This window comes from Vicia villosa, unplaced genomic scaffold (genome assembly GCF_029867415.1).
Source record: "Vicia villosa cultivar HV-30 ecotype Madison, WI unplaced genomic scaffold, Vvil1.0 ctg.001801F_1_1, whole genome shotgun sequence".
In the NCBI taxonomy this organism is placed as follows: domain Eukaryota; kingdom Viridiplantae; phylum Streptophyta; class Magnoliopsida; order Fabales; family Fabaceae; genus Vicia; species Vicia villosa.
In genome coordinates, this window is record NW_026705734.1 from 27,942 (window position 1) to 44,139 (window position 16,198).

General features: G+C 34.9%; 3 protein-coding genes across 4 annotated transcripts; 1 reads left to right on the top strand and 2 right to left on the bottom strand.

Moving 5' to 3' along the window:
- Window positions 1–3,489: 3,489 nt before the first annotated feature.
- LOC131636670 (uncharacterized) lies at window positions 3,490–4,278 on the bottom strand. Its single transcript, XM_058907283.1, has one exon. The coding sequence runs from the start codon at window positions 4,276–4,278 to the stop codon at window positions 3,490–3,492; it is 789 nt and encodes a 262-aa protein (XP_058763266.1).
- Window positions 4,279–6,559: 2,281 nt separating this feature from the next.
- LOC131636668 (uncharacterized) lies at window positions 6,560–9,126 on the top strand. The gene is made up of 2 exons (XM_058907280.1): window positions 6,560–6,695; window positions 7,123–9,126. Exon 2 carries the CDS (start codon window positions 7,131–7,133, stop codon window positions 8,142–8,144), a length of 1,014 nt encoding a protein of 337 aa, XP_058763263.1. The 5' UTR covers window positions 6,560–6,695; window positions 7,123–7,130; the 3' UTR covers window positions 8,145–9,126.
- Window positions 9,127–14,686: 5,560 nt separating this feature from the next.
- LOC131636656 (uncharacterized) lies at window positions 14,687–15,996 on the bottom strand. 2 transcript variants are annotated; one of them, XM_058907265.1, is made up of 2 exons: window positions 15,834–15,996; window positions 14,687–15,720 (listed from the first exon to the last, which is right to left on the bottom strand). In XM_058907265.1, exons 1-2 carry the CDS (start codon window positions 15,877–15,879, stop codon window positions 14,903–14,905), a joined length of 864 nt encoding a protein of 287 aa, XP_058763248.1. In that variant the 5' UTR covers window positions 15,880–15,996; the 3' UTR covers window positions 14,687–14,902. The 2 variants fall into 2 exon arrangements, with proteins under 2 accessions (XP_058763248.1, XP_058763249.1); XM_058907266.1 differs by having other exon boundaries at window positions 14,687–15,725; window positions 15,834–15,991.
- Between the last annotated feature and the right edge of the window lie 202 nt (window positions 15,997–16,198).

Genomic DNA, 16,198 nt, shown 5'->3' on the forward strand with positions numbered 1-16,198 from the left:
ATCTGTCTTGATGTCGAGGGGATTCTGATTGGTGTTTGTTGAGGGCGGAAACTCATAAAATATTTATTACACTAAAACTATGAAAAAGTAAGGTCATTATTTATTGTCACAATTAAATCATATCTAACCTACCAAAGACTTAAAAAAAAAGTCAGAAAGACGATCTTGAAAACTAAACAAAAGAAATTATAAAGATTAAAAGTTCCAAATAGTATATTTGTAAGGAGCATTTACATCACACAGATTTAAAGGGTATTGAAGTAAACTAACTCTAAACTATGTTTATGATTAGAAGACATGATGAGTGCCAATTTTATATGAAATAATACACAAAATTAGTTATTCTCCAATAAGTTTTATTGATTCAAAACGATATTACCATTAAGTGGGCGTTTTTGTTGTGTTCTATCTCTAAAATCATAGATATCACAAATCACCTCAAATCGTTGGACTAATTTAAGTCGTGAAATTCCTTTTTCCATATTCAATTAGTCACCAAACCTATAATTGCAAGTTCTAACAAAAAGATAATTGAAGAATCAAACAAAAAGTAGTTGGTACTAACATTATCAAGAATTATTGGAGAGTGAGATAAAGTATAAATATTCGGAAACACATGGTATGCCTAAATTAGTCAAAGAGAATAAAAAAAATGCCATACGAAATTTAATGGTATAAGATTGCGTTAGACTAACGCATGCAAACAATCCATTATAATATAAGGGCATATTTAGCTTCTATGTTTTTCAATTTAACTTACGAAATTTATTTGTTGTGAGAATAGATATAAATCAACATGAGAAACAATCTTGAAGGTGTTAATCGTCTAACTGATGATGATTTTAAAAGCTACCATGAAAAGTTGGGAACTATGAGTTCCATTGATGTAACCAAATCTCAAAGATATGAAGGTTCAATATGGGAGTGGACGGCGTCCTACACTGTATATGGTTCTGAGTTGTGTACATTCAAAGTCATGCCATCTAAACAAGTAACCAAAGATGGCATATTGTCGACGTATAAAGTATATTTTCAACTCTTGTGTAGGTTATATTTCAATTACAAACCTAGCTGCATGAGTTTTACAATACAAAATGACGAAGCTTTTCTCGCCTCTCCAGCTTTTCATATCTATCTAGATAGAGAATTTGAAAATGGTAAGAAAAAGCATAGCAAGACTATTATTGGATCGGGTAATGTTATGGAAACACGTGCTTATCATTATAGCAGTGTGAATATAAGAGGTCTAGTTGTGTTGGAAGAGGTGAGAAAGATAGGAGATAATGAAAAGCCTCGTAAGGTAACTGTGGCACACTATTATACTGTTGGTAGCCTTTTTAATATGTTTAGTAATAATAGTGACATTGCTCTTTCTGTGATTGTAAATATTGAACCATGTGAGAAAGTTGGTTTGAAGGTTACAGTGGAAGGCCCTAGTCAACACCCTATTGGAGCATTACATAACATGTTTGAACAAGTAATGAAAACTGAGATTTGGAAGCCAACTATGTTATGTTCTAACTTGCCAAACATTGAAAGGCAGCTGTTCCGGCGGCAACCGGAGAGAGAAGATGGTGATGTCGGTTTTACGCCACCACGAGGGCGTGGTGGTAAGTCAAATAGAGCAGTTGTTATAGACAGTGGTGGTTCGGTTATTGGCAACGGCAATTGTAATGTTGTGATCGGTGATATGAATATTTATAAATAACTAGACTTGTTATGATGCTTCACCATATTCATTGTATATATAGCACATAGCTGTAGTATTGTATTAATGTAAGAGAAACATATGTCACATTTTCTATCTATAAGGTCAAGTTAGTTATGAGCTTCTTCCTTGCTAATATGCTATCAGACGCAAATTGTTTTTTCTTCAATTCAGATTTCCTTGCATAGATTCTTGCAGCTTCTCTGCATTCTTCTTTTCTGTATTTGATTGTGCACTTTTCTTCGATCCTTCATCATCTCATCATCTCCATGGTTTTAAATTGCGGTTGCGGTTGCGGATGCGGGTTGCGGCTATTGCGGGTGTTGCGATGCGGAATGCGGTCGTTGCGGCATGAATTCATATTTATGAATATAAAAAATGATATTTTATTATTTATTTTCGATTTCACATATTTTCGATTTCCTCTCTAAATTTTCATATATATCTCATTAATAATTCGTCACCCTTTGGAATATAACTAATTCTTTTAAAATATATCTTAAATCTACGATGTAATTAAAAAAGAAGGTAGACCAATTAATTTTTGCGAGGATTGCATAATCTCTTGCGGCCTGATGCGGTCTGATGCGGCTTGATGCGGCCGATGCGGTGTTATGATGTGGTGTTTATTGTGATTTGCAATCACACCGCAATTGCGGCCTGATGCGGACGCGGACACTACCGCAACCGCAATATTGCGGCCGCATCAAATGATACGGTCCGCAATTTAAAACCATGATCATCACTACAATATATAATATATTTTATGATAAAACTTTCACCTCAACCAACAAAACATTCAGATAAAATTCTTGGGCGGACCACATTTTATTTTATTTTTTTATAAATACAATCTATTCCTTTAGTAATAGATAACAATAGACAAGAAAAATTGTTAAGGGATCGTATTTTAAATCTCGGCTCATGTTGTTTTTACTTTTTATTTTTTATTTTTCAATTGGCGTATTTCAAATTTTTTATTACTAAATCATTAAAAAAAATTTATTCCCTCAATTGTAAGAAACAATTGATAGAAAATGTGGTGGTGGGCTAATATGCATAAGGATTTTACTTATGCACCATGCATAAGCCTACATAAGCCATTGGATCATGTTTTTAATCTAGTATTGAGTATTGAGTATTGTGTATTGAGTGGTGAGTATTGAGTATTAAGTAATAACAATTAATGTCTAGAATTTGATCCAAGGGTCCATAATAATCTATGCATGGTGCATAGATTTTTATCTATGCACGGTAACTGCACCCGAAAATGTGGCTCGTGGACCAAGCTTCAAATCTCTTTTTTTTTTCCTTTTGACTTTTACTTTTTTTTTAATTGGTGCATTTTTTATAAAATAGAGCAGTTGTTATAGACAGTGGTGGTTCGGTTACTGGCGACGCCAATTGTAATGTTGTGATCAAAGGTTTTTTTTTGTGTAAACAAGTTATATTAAAGGGAGAACAAAGGGGTTCTCCAACCCGATTACACAAGAGACGGGAAGGACCCGACAAAAAAGGAGAATTACAACCAATTACAATTATGAGAGAAAAAGAAGCGGATCTTTAATAAACTCATAAAACGAATAATTGGAATACGCAATTTTCCCACAAAAGGACCACTTCCACGCCAAAGACTTGATGTTCCAAACCATATCGCTATGGTTCCACTTTTCCTCCCGAAAGGAAGCGCCATTTCTAACCAACCACAAAGTCCATGTAGTCGCCAACCACACTACATCCTCCTTACCTCTTTTCACCTTATTGTCACGGAAGAAACGATGTCAATCCATAAAATTTGACAAACACTCATCCTCCAAACCGCCCTCTTTATCCACCCAAAGAGCTATGTCCAACCAAATAGCCTTAACCACCCGGAAACCAAAAAAAGAATGATTTCTAGTCTCTATGTCATATCCACAAAAAGAACATTTCAACTTATCTAAAGGAAAAGAAATACCTCTATACACCAATAGGTCCTTGGTCGGGATCCTATCGAGGAGAAGTCTCCACCCAAAAGCCTTAATTTTAAAGGGCACCTCCGCCTTCCACACCATGCCGAAAGCATCAACGAACTCATTCGGTGGTCCATACGGGATTCGGTCTAACCCCAAGAAACTATAGCAAGAAGCCACCAAAAAAAACCCTTCCGAATTGAACTTCCAAGAAACAACATCTCTCCCTTCCCCCGCACCTATGAAATCGGACACCAAAATCTTCAACCGGCCCAAACTAGCCGCAATGCCTCTCTCCTCCCCCCAAACCCTCGTAACTCCAAAATCCCCCCACTTCCAATTTCCATCCACCCACCCTCCCATTAAAGCAACTGAAACGCCTTTCAAACAAGAAGCTTCATAAATGTCCGGAAAAATATTCTTCAAAATACCTCCTTCCCACCATTTTGATTCCCAAAAAAGAGTGTGATATCCATTTCGCACATTAAAACAACAACCTTCAACAATGGAGTCCCGAAGAGCCCCCCTTCCAAAAGACAAAATGTCTCTCCACCTAAGAGAAAAACGAGAAGAAAGAGATGAAAAAGATGAAAAGGAAAGCGATTTGGCACAAGACATACCGTACACCAAAGGGATTAAGTCACTATATCGGGCCCTAAGCACCCTTAACCAAAGAGAATCACCACCTTGAAGAATTCTCCAACACCACTTAGAAAGAAGAGCATGATTAAAAACCGCAATATTTTTTACTCCAAGACCCCCTTTGTCAAAAGGAAGCGTAACCTTCTTCCAACACACCTAATGGATTTTCCTCTTGTCCTCCAACCCTCCCCATAGGAAATTGTTGTATCATACTTTAGAAAAGATAGTTGTTCTAGTGATTAATTAATTAGTTAGTTAGCCTTGTATGATTTAGTTACTATTCAGTTTCTAGTTAGCTTCCCTAGTTAATAGTTATTCGGTGTGTAAGTAACATGTAAGTGGAAATTTTTTTTAATCAATTATATAAAATTAGAACATCAACATTTATTTGTTGAAAATATAATTTCAGAATAAAAATTGTCGTTCTTATCACCTTGATTCGGAATTTTCAAAAGATGAGTGATTTGATATTCTTCTATATCTCACACTTTCATTCACAATTCTCAATGGGACAAATTATTATTCATGACTCCGTTGGAGGAAACAATGAGAGCCATCAGATTCATCCTACGGCTGTCCGCATCTCTTTTACATTTCAATAACAAACAAACCCCCTATAAAAGGAGGCAAAACGCAAATATGAGCTACTAACTTACTCTTCTCTCGCTTACTTGAATTAACATGATTAAATTTAACTTATATAAATACACATATTTGGGGAATAATTTGGATTGTATATTTTTAGCATCTAATTGCAAATGGGATGAAATGGATTCTATCATGTTACATTCCATTTCATCCATTATTTACAAATTCAAACAATAGAATCTAATTAGTTACCAGTACATTTGTTCTATTCCATATATATTACCGATCCAAACATACCCTAAAAAAGCGTCAAAAGCATCAATAATTAGTGGAGTGGAAAATAAATTAATTGAGACAAAGTGATCATAGATAAAAAGAAAAGCGGGAGATTCTAAGAAGAAAAAACAAGTAAGCACTTATCCAGAATATAATCATTAAGAAAAGAGAGAATAAAGGCCATATAATTGTAATTGAATAAATACTTTGCGTTATTCTCAAGCTTCTTCAACTGAATTACATGGAAAAGATTCCATTATCAATATATTTATAAATGTTCAATATATCATCACAAGCAAGAAAGATATATCAACATGGGAAGCAATCTTCAAGCTGCTAATCGTCTCAGTAAGGGAAATTTTCCAAGCTATCATGAACAACTGGGAAGTAATGGTGCCATTGATGTGATCAAAATAGAGCATGAAGCCGTAAATGGCCATACCGGTGAAGTATTCGATATCATGAAATGGAACGCATCTTACACTATCGACAATTCAAAATGTATACTCGATCTACGAACAGTTTCAAACAAAGATGGTAAAATGAATAGTGTATCCTTCCAAGTCGGTGACGAAATGTATTCAGATGGAAACATTTGGTTTGCAGTAGAGAGAGACAAAACTTTACTTAACTCGGCCACACCTCCGATCAAGTTAAACGGAGCCTTCAAAAATTGTAAGCAAAAGAATAACAAGACTACTAACACTGCAGGTTTTGTTATTGAAACATGTCTTTATCTTTATGGAAGTGGAAGCAAGAAAGGTTTTCTTGTGTTGGAAGAAATGAGAAAGAGCGGAAAGCCTTGTAAGGTAACTGTGGCACACTATTATGCGGTTAGTAGTACTAGTAGGAATGTTTTTAGTCAAAATAAAATCGATATCGGTCTTTCTGTGATTGTAAGGATTCAGCTATCTACTGAAGCTGGTTTGGATATTAGAGGGCATGGACCTGTTCAACACCCTGCTAGAGCATTGAATTTCATGTTTTATGATGTGATGAAAACCGGGATTTGGAAGCTTACAAAATGCTCTCATTGTGCTAATATGGTAAGGCACCATGGCGATTCAGAGAGTGAAGATTACGATGATGACGCTCTGTCATTACATATTTATGGTGGTAAAAAATATTCCACAAGCATTATAGACAATGGTGGTGTGGTTCATGGAAATAATAATGGCAATATGCATGTGGAAAATTTTTATTATATTAGGAAAAAGTATTAGGTTTGTGACCAAATAAGATGTTGTATTTAGGGTTTGTATTTGAAACATATCATTCCTGCACTCCTTTGATTATTATATGTTTATGAAAAGATTTTATAAGCAGTATTTATAGGATATGATTCCCTTATATATTTAAATAATTCAACCTTGCTTATGAATAACGCTTCTATATATCTATATATTTGCTATATATATGGCCTCAGGAACATCTACAATAGCAACAAAAAAAATAAGAAGGCACTTGTTAGCTAAAGCTTCCAGTTCTTTTATTATCATCCTTACTGAACTTGCTATATAGTAATTAAGGTATGATTCTTCAAATTTTCGACATCGGTTAATTTGGAGTTTTTCTCTATAACTTTTTATTTTCATACACAACATGTTGGTAGTCAATTACTCTTTCTTTTACATAGTTTTAAATTGCAATCCACAAATACAAAAGCGGCGGCAAATTGGCGATGTGGTCTGCATCAAGCTGCAATTGCAGTGTGAATTAAAATTACATCTGGGACTACATCAAATATAATAAAAATTCTTAACTATAAGCATTTTTCAAGTGTGTATTTAAATTATTTTTCAAGAAATATTCACGCCGCAATACCCATCCCAAGACAAATAATGTCTGCAATCACAACATCTGCAATTGCTACCGCATCCATTAGCAGAACCACAATTTAAAATCATGCTCCTGCAAATTTATTCAATATCTAATTTATTGAATTATTTATTGCAGATATTCGAATGGGAAATAGCGCTCTCGGTGGAAGTTTATGCAATGGCATGAATTTTCCATGCCAATTAAAGTTAGGAAGGCATGTGGCTATTAAAGTAATAAAGAAAAAAGAGAGTAAGTTAGAAGAAGAAGATGAAGAAGATGAATATGAAGATGAAGATGAAGAAGAAGATGATGATGAAGATGAAGATGATGAAGAAGATGAAGATGAAGATGAAGATGAAGATGTAGATGTAGATGATGAGAAAAAGATAGATGATGGAGATAAAAATAAGATACCAAATAACTTAACTAAGGTAACATACACAGTAAGTGATTGGTCAAAATGTGAACTGGAGTATAGGGAGAGTAATAATTGCAACATTGCATCATTCACTCTACGTGATAATAATAAAAACTTAGATATCCATAATCATTTTACAATTAGAAAAGTTGAACCTAATTACCTTGAAACATCTGACTTCGAGCCCAAGTTCGACTATTCAAGGGGAGACTTTGAAGTTACGAGACTCAAATCAACTTTTGACTGGAGCAGGTCCGGTAATGAATGGCGTGGTTTTACTGAATCGAGTTTTCTCTTTTATCACACCGAAGGTACAAATAGAGGTCTCGTTGTCGTGGAGCGAAAGAAAAAGAGTAAAGATGAAAAGCCCTTTATGGTGACTGTGGCACACTACTATTTTATTCATGATTTTTATGTAAATCTGTTTAAGATTGATATTGGCCTTTCAGTTATAGTAAAGGTTGAATCAATAAAAAATGAGGGTTTGTATTCTACGTTGGAAGGTCCGACACAACATCCCGCTTCGGCATTAATTTATATGATGGATGAAGTAAGAAGAACTGGAATTTGGAAGCCTGCAACTTGTCCTCATTGTGCCACTCTTGAAGAGCAGCAATCTTCAAGAGCAAAAGGGTCATTTAGTCGAAGGGCTATTAATAATGACGGAACTTTTAACGGTAATGGTAGCGGCAATATGATCCAGGGAGACTTTAACCAATTTACTATATATAGAAAGTAATAAAATGAAATAATTAACTGTTTAGGGTAGCACAATAATGTTCAAGCATAATATAACTAAAGACTGCCCAGTGTATTTGAACTACTTTCTTCAGTGTAAATACTAGCTGTATCCTTTTCTTGCATTGTTAATTAATAAAAAAACGTAATAATCAGTGGGCATTAATTAGAGATACCCCTTGTACTATAGGCCTGTTAGTTTTAACTCAATAAACTAAATAATAATGAAATAAAGAAAGGCTAATTATGTTTAACACCTTCTCTCAAACTGGAGTTGATGTTGTTCAATCCTAATAGAGTATTAAAATGACCGCGGTGAAGCGGCTTGGTGTAAATGTCGGCAATTTTGTCTTTGGAGTGTAACTCCATTGGATGAATGGTCTTAGCAAGAACTTTATCATGCACGACATGACAGTCACTACTACAATCTAAAATCCTGGCACATAGGTTGAAGAAATTAGTTGGAAGGTTAATTTTTTATACTCTTTCCTTCTATAACAAGAGGTATTTTCTTTGGGGTGGTTTTGGAGGTCAGAAAGAAGATGCATTGGGTGAGCTAGGACATGGTTTGTATGGCTAAAGAAGAAGGAAGGTTGGGTACAAACAACATTGAAACTTTTAACAAATCACTTCCTATTAAATGGAAGTGGAGAATCTTGATGGAGAGAGAAGAGATGCCTTGTGGTATGGAATATTGTCTCATAGGTACAAAGACCCAGGTAAGTTAATGTTTATAAACGATAAAAGAGTGCTTATGAAAAATGACTCTATTTGGTGGCGTGATCTGGTTACTTTAGATTCTAAGGAAGGTTTAAAGAAAAACATATTTTTTGAGAATAATATATGTAATTGTTAGAAATTGATATTTTTCTAACATATTACTTTTCTTGTTATGTCACATTACTTGTTTAGTCATTTTGCTTGTTATGTCACTTTGCTTGTCATGTCACTTTACTTGTCTTGTTTTTTATAATAATTAGATTCTTGCTTGTCAAGATAGTAAAGTAGACCAAATCTAATGATGTCTACTATTTAGTCTACTATTTAGAATAGTGTTGTTTTGGATTTTATTTCCACTACAACAAGTAAGTTCATTGCTTGGTTCTATATATTTGTAGTATTTTCAACTTAATGAAATATATGAAAAAACAACATATCATCTTCCTTAAAAATAAAAATAAAAACAATCTTTATTATTTTGGAATTTCTATCCTTCTCTTCTCCACCACCTTCCATCTCCCTCTATTTTTTCTTACATGGTATCAGAGCTTCATTGATCTTAACGGGTCTGTGAGAAAAAAAAACCAACTTGATAAAATTCACAAAAACCTTTAAACACCATAAATGGCTTCCAACACTAGTTCTTTACCTCCACCTCCTATGTTTGTAGGAGAAAACTATCATTTGTGGGCTGCAAAAATGAAAGCTTATTTGAGAGCTCAAAGTTTATGGGATGTTGTGGAAAATGGAAGCAACCCACCACCTCTCCCAAATAACCCAACAGTTGCTCAAATAAAAAATCACAATGAGGAAGTGGCAAAAGAAGGAAGAGCACTAGCCATAATACATGCAGCACTAAATGATGATATATTTATCAAGATCTTGAATCTTGAGACTGCAAAAGAAGCTTGGGACAAGTTGAAGGAGGAGTTCCAAGGGAGTGAAAGAACAAAGAAGATGCAAGTGTTGAACTTAAGAAGGGAGTTTGAAGCACTAAAAATGAAAGAAACTGAAACTGTTAGAGAATTTTCTGACAGAATTTCGAAGGTTGTTTCACAAATCAGATTGCTAGGAGAGGAACTTAGTGATCAAAGAGTTGTGGAAAAAATTTTGGTGTGTCTTCCAGAGAGGTTTGAAGCAAAAATATCCTCTCTAGAAGAAACTAAGGACTTTTCTCAAATCACACTCGCAGAGCTTGTTAATGCTTTGCAAGCTACTGAGCAGAGAAGATCTTTAAGGATGGAAGAAAATGTTGAAGGTGCTTTTGTGGCCAACACCAAAGGCAAAAACCAAAGCTACAATAGTTTTGGAAAAAAAACCTTTTGGTGAGAAAAAAGGAAAAGGAAAAAGGGAGGAAATCAACAACAAAGGAGAGAGTTGGAAAAAGAAGTTTCCACTTTGTCAACATTGCAAAAAAGATACTCATTTAGAGAAGTATTGTTGGTACAGGCCAGGAGTTAAATGTAGAGCTTGCAATCAACTTGGTCATGTGGAGAAGGTTTGCAAAAACAAAGCAAACCAGCTGGGACAACAAGCCCAAGTTGTTGAACACCACCAACAAGATGATCAATTATTCATGGCTTCTTGCTATTTAGTCAATAGTAGCAAAGAAACATGGCTAATAGATAGTGGGTGCACCAATCACATGACTCATAATGTTGGCATTTTTAAGGAACTTGATAAGTCCTTCTACTCTAAAGTTACTATAGGCAATGGAGAACATGTTGATGTCAAAGGAAAAGGTGTCATAGCTGTTGAAACTCCCTCTGGTATCAAATACATTTCAGATGTTTTATTTGTACCTGAAATAAATCAAAGTCTTTTAAGTGTGGGACAAATGATGGAAAAGAACTATTCATTGCATTTCAAAGACATGAGATGCACTATTATAGATCCTTCTGGATCTAAGTTAATGACTGTTGAAATGAGAGGTAAAAGTTTTCCAGTAGAGTGGAAGCAAACAACCATGCATGCATTTCCAAGTACTGTTCGTGATTCCTCCTTGTGGCATAAAAGGTTGGGTCACTTTAGTTACTCAACCTTAAAACAAATGAGTTCTCATGATTTGGTTGAAAATTTACCAGTCATTGATGATGTTGTTGACATTTGTGATGTATGTCAATATGGAAAACAAAGTAGATTATCATTCCCTGCTGCGTCAACCTGGAGGGCTTCTGAAAAGTTACAGCTCATACACACTGATGTGTGTGGTCCGATGCCAACGACATCTCTAAATGGAAACAAGTATTTTCTGCTATTTATTGATGATTTTACAAGGATGAGTTGGGTATTTTTTCTAAGGCAGAAGTCAGAAGTGTTTGCTACATTTCAGAGTTTCAAACTTATGGTTGAAAAAGAGGCTGATTGTCAAATTAAAAAGCTCAGATCTGATAATGGTACTGAGTATACAGCAGGAGAATTTAAAATTTTTTGTGAGCAAGCTGGAATCCAACATCAATTTACTGTTCCTTACACTCCTCAACAAAATGGAGTGAGTGAAAGGAAGAACAGGACAATCATGGATATGTCTCGATGTTTGCTTTTTGAGAAAGATATTCCAAAAACCTTTTGGGCGGAGGCTGTCAACACATCAGTGTACTTACTGAATTTGTTGCCTACCAAAGCCTTGAAGGGAAAAACACCCTTTGAAGCATGGTATAAAAGAAAGCCGTCTGTTCAACATTTAAAGATATTTGGATGTGTCTGCTATGTTCATGTTCCAAATGTGAAAAGAGATAAATTGGAAACAAAGTCTGTGATCGGTATATTTTTGGGGTACAGTAGTAGCTCCAAAGCGTATCGAATTTATAATTTGGAGACCAAGAGAATTCTGGTTAGCAGAGATGTAAAATTTGATGAGTTCTCTAAATGGAATTGGGAGAAAAGTCAAGCTGAAGGTTCAAGTAAGGTATTGTCTATGGAAGATAGTTTGGAGAATCAAAATTCAGAAGATGAAGAAGAAAGTTATGATATTGATGCGGATTTTCCAACCCGAGGTACTAGAACCTTGGATGATATCTATGCCAGGTGCAATATAGCTACATTAGAGCCTACCCGGTATGCTGAAGCTGCTAATATTGAGGGATGGAAGGTTGCCATGCAGGAGGAGATGAAGATGATAGAGAAAAATCAAACATGGAAGCTTGTAGACAAACCAAAAAATCAAAAGATTATTGGTGTTAAGTGGGTTTATAGAACCAAACTCAATCCTGATGGATCTATAAATAAGCTTAAGGCCAGATTGGTGGTAAAAGGTTATTTTCAACAACACGGTGTTGATTTTTCTGACACTTTTGCACCTGTTGCAAGACATGATACAATTAGGTTGTTGGTTGCCTTAGCAGCAAAATTGGGATGGAAAATTTATCATTTTGATGTTAAATCAGCCTTTTTAAATGGATTGCTTGATGAAGACATTTATGTCGACCAGCCTGAAGGTTTTATGGTTGGAGGAAGTGAAAATAAAGTTTACAAGCTTCACAAAGCCCTCTATGGCTTAAAACAAGCACCAAGAGCATGGTATAGCAGAATTGATGGTTATCTTTTGCAAAAAGGTTTTAAAAGAAGTGAAAATGAGGCTACTCTGTATGTGAAGAGGTCAAAGAATGAACTGCAACTAATAGTGTCATTGTATGTCGATGATCTGTTGGTTATAGGGAATAAATCCAATTCTCTAAGTCAATTCAAGCAAGATATGGAGAATGAATTTGAGATGACAGATTTGGGTGAAATGAAATATTTTCTTGGAATGGAGATCTTTCAGTCAAGTGCCGGAATCTTTATTTCTCAAAAGAAATATGCTTTGGAGGTATTAAAGAAGTTTAATATGGATAAATGCAAGTCTGTTCCCACACCTCTTATTGTGAATGAAAAATTATCAAAGGATGATGGTGATAATAGTGCAGATGCTTCTATTTATAGAAGTATAATTGGAAGTTTGTTGTATCTTTCAGCAACCAGGCCTGATATAATGTTTGCTGCTAGCTTACTTTCCAGGTTCATGCATTCTCCAAGTCAAGTTCATCTTGGTGCAGCTAAGAGAGTTTTGAGGTACATAAAAGGTACATCTGATTATGGTTTGTGTTTTTTGAAAAATGAGAGTGGAGAGCTCCAAGGATATGCAGATAGTGACTGGGCTGGAAGTGTAGATGATGTAAAAAGTACCTCTGGTTATGTTTTCTCATTTGGTAGTGCTGTGTTCTCATGGAATTCAAAGAAACAAGAAGTTGTCGCCCAATCGTCAGCAGAAGCGGAGTATATTTCTGCAGCAGCAGCAGCAAATCAAACTATTTGGCTAAGGAAGATTTTAACAGATGTGGAACAATTTCAAAACAACGCTACTGTCATATGGGTGGATAACAAATCTGCTATAGCCATAGCTAAGAATCCAGTCCAGCATGGAAGAACCAAACACATCAAGGTTAAATATCATGCTATTAGAGAAGCTGAAAAGTCAAAAGAAATCAGTTTGGAGCATTGCAGTTCAGAAAATCAGATTGCAGATATAATGACCAAAGCTCTTTCCAAGGGAAAGTTTGAAGAATTGAGATCAATGCTTGGAGTATTCAAGAAAAATATCAAGGAGGAGTGTTAGAAATTGATATTTTTCTAACATATTACTTTTCTTGTTATGTCACATTACTTGTTTAGTCATTTTGCTTGTTATGTCACTTTGCTTGTCATGTCACTTTACTTGTCTTGTTTTTTATAATAATTAGATTCTTGCTTGTCAAGATAGTAAAGTAGACCAAATCTAATGATGTCTACTATTTAGTCTACTATTTAGAATAGTGTTGTTTTGGATTTTATTTCCACTACAACAAGTAAGTTCATTGCTTGGTTCTATATATTTGTAGTATTTTCAACTTAATGAAATATATGAAAAAACAACATATCATCTTCCTTAAAAATAAAAATAAAAACAATCTTTATTATTTTGGAATTTCTATCCTTCTCTTCTCCACCACCTTCCATCTCCCTCTATTTTTTCTTACAGTAATCTAGGAGATGGGAGGAACATAGCCTTTTGGCAAAGTAAGTGGCTGGGAGATCAATCATGGAAAGAGGCTTTTCCTGATATCTTTGAAGTAGCAGGGAACAAGTTTGCTAGCACTGCACATATTGGAGAGAGGCATGGCCAGGACTCGTTTTGGAAGTGAAAGGATAATATAGCAGATTGAATGAATGATGTTGCAAGTCAAATGGAGGAATTGGAGGTAGTTTTGCGGGAGATGGAATTCGACTTAAATAGAGAGGATGGATTCAGTTGGAAAGTTGATAGCTCAAATGATTTTTTTGTTAGCTCTTGCTACACAGAATTAATTAGTAAAAATTTTGCAGCTCAGATTGATGCAGTAGTAGTGAAGGGTATGTCAAACATGTGGCAGTGCAAAGCACCTTCTAAAGTGCTTATTTTAAGTTGGAGGGTGATTCTCAATAAACTCCCAACTAGAGATCAATTGGTGGAGAGAGGAATCATTGGAAGAGATAATATAAACTATAGAAGTTGTCTTTTGTTTTCAGGTGGATAAAGATAAACAGCATTCGTTTTCCGATTGCCAAGTCACTAGAAGACCGTGATTTGTTGTTCAAAGCTGGGTTTGAAGGTTGGACAGAGGTCAAGAATGGAGCTTGTCTGAATTTTACTCCCACAACCATAAGCGGAGGAGAAACATAGAACGAGACATTGTTAACTTGATATGGTTGTCAACAATATGGAATCGTTGGTTAGTCAGGAATTCCTTTATGTGTAAAGATGGATGCTTTAACTTTAATGATTGTTTTTGTCAATCAAAGTTCTGTCATGGAAATGGTTTGTTGTAGAGTGCAAAAGTATGCTCATGTGTAATTTCTATGACTGGTTTTACACATGAGCAGACTTTATTTATTAACAATGCAAAGAAAAGGATACAACTAGTATTTACACTGAAACGAAACTGTAAAAACCAAAGAAAGTAGTTCAAATACACTAGGCAGTGTTTAGTTATATTATGCTTAAACATTATTGTGCTACCCTTAGCAGCTAATTATTTCATTTTATTATTTTCTATATATAGTAAATTGGTTAAAGTCTCCCTGGATCATATTTCCGCAACCATTACCGTTAAAAGTTCCGTCATTATTAATATCCCTTCGACTAAATGACCCTTTTGCTCTTGAAGATTGCTGCTCATTATTTCCCTTAATCCCTTCGTCATCATTCTCAGTCTCAGTCGCAACCTTTTGTTCGTACTCGTCATGATCAGTATTGTACAATCTACTATGAGTTTCATATGGGCGCATGGTCCAGATCCATATTTTTGTTCTTGATACTTCTTTAAACATTTGAAGCAATTCCAAAGAAAGGTGCTCATAAGGGCCTTTTATTGTAACATCCAAATTATTATTTAACACTTTAATATCTACCTCCATTGAAAGACCAACTTCATATTTCTTTGGACTAATAAAACTATTCTTAATATAAGCATAGTAATGTGCCACTGTCACTACAAAAGGTTTCGCAAATCCTCTCTTTGTCTTCTGCTCCACTACAATTAGATTCCCTGTATTTTGACTCCCATGGTATATAACATTTGTTTTCGTAAGCCCTCCCCAACAATTCGTGATCTCATTAAAAAAACTTGTTCCGCAAGTTTTTCCAAAGTCATCTATTTGATTAAGAAGATCTTTGTTTTTAGCTCTACCTATAACAAATGTAGCTAAATTTGGTACATTGAAATGGAATTGTAAGAGCTTCATACCACCATCTTTGTCATATGATTTCTTCAAGAGGAGTTGAACATTTTTACTACTACCTACGCGGTATGACAACGTCCAATTCTCAACTTTTCCTTCTCCTCCAGAGAAATGATCTTGATCTTTTCTAAATTGGATGCTAGCATTAGTTCCGACATTTATGTATTGGTTAAGAGGAAAACTATTTCCCATGGAAATATAAAAATAATTGCATAAGAATTAATTGGTTACTTACCTTGGACACTACTAGGACTATATATATGAATCCATGAAGATGACATAGTTCAATAGAACTCTAGGTGCTAAGTCTGCTCCTCTCTCTTTTCTTTTTTTTTGGATTAGCAAACACTTTGGTTTAGATTGTAAGGTTTGTATGGGAAACTTATAAATTGATACCAAATAATATTTGCAACTTCTACCTTAATAGATAAGATGGCATCCAATTCTGTTCCTAAGAGAAAGATGGCATCTAATTCAAATTCATATACTCCCAAGGATGCTGCTTTATTCAGTCACAACACGAAAAATGGTATAAATCCTTTGTGATTTTTTGTTTTGTTTTATCACCACTGGTTTAGTCCGGCGCTCGCAGTTGCGGGG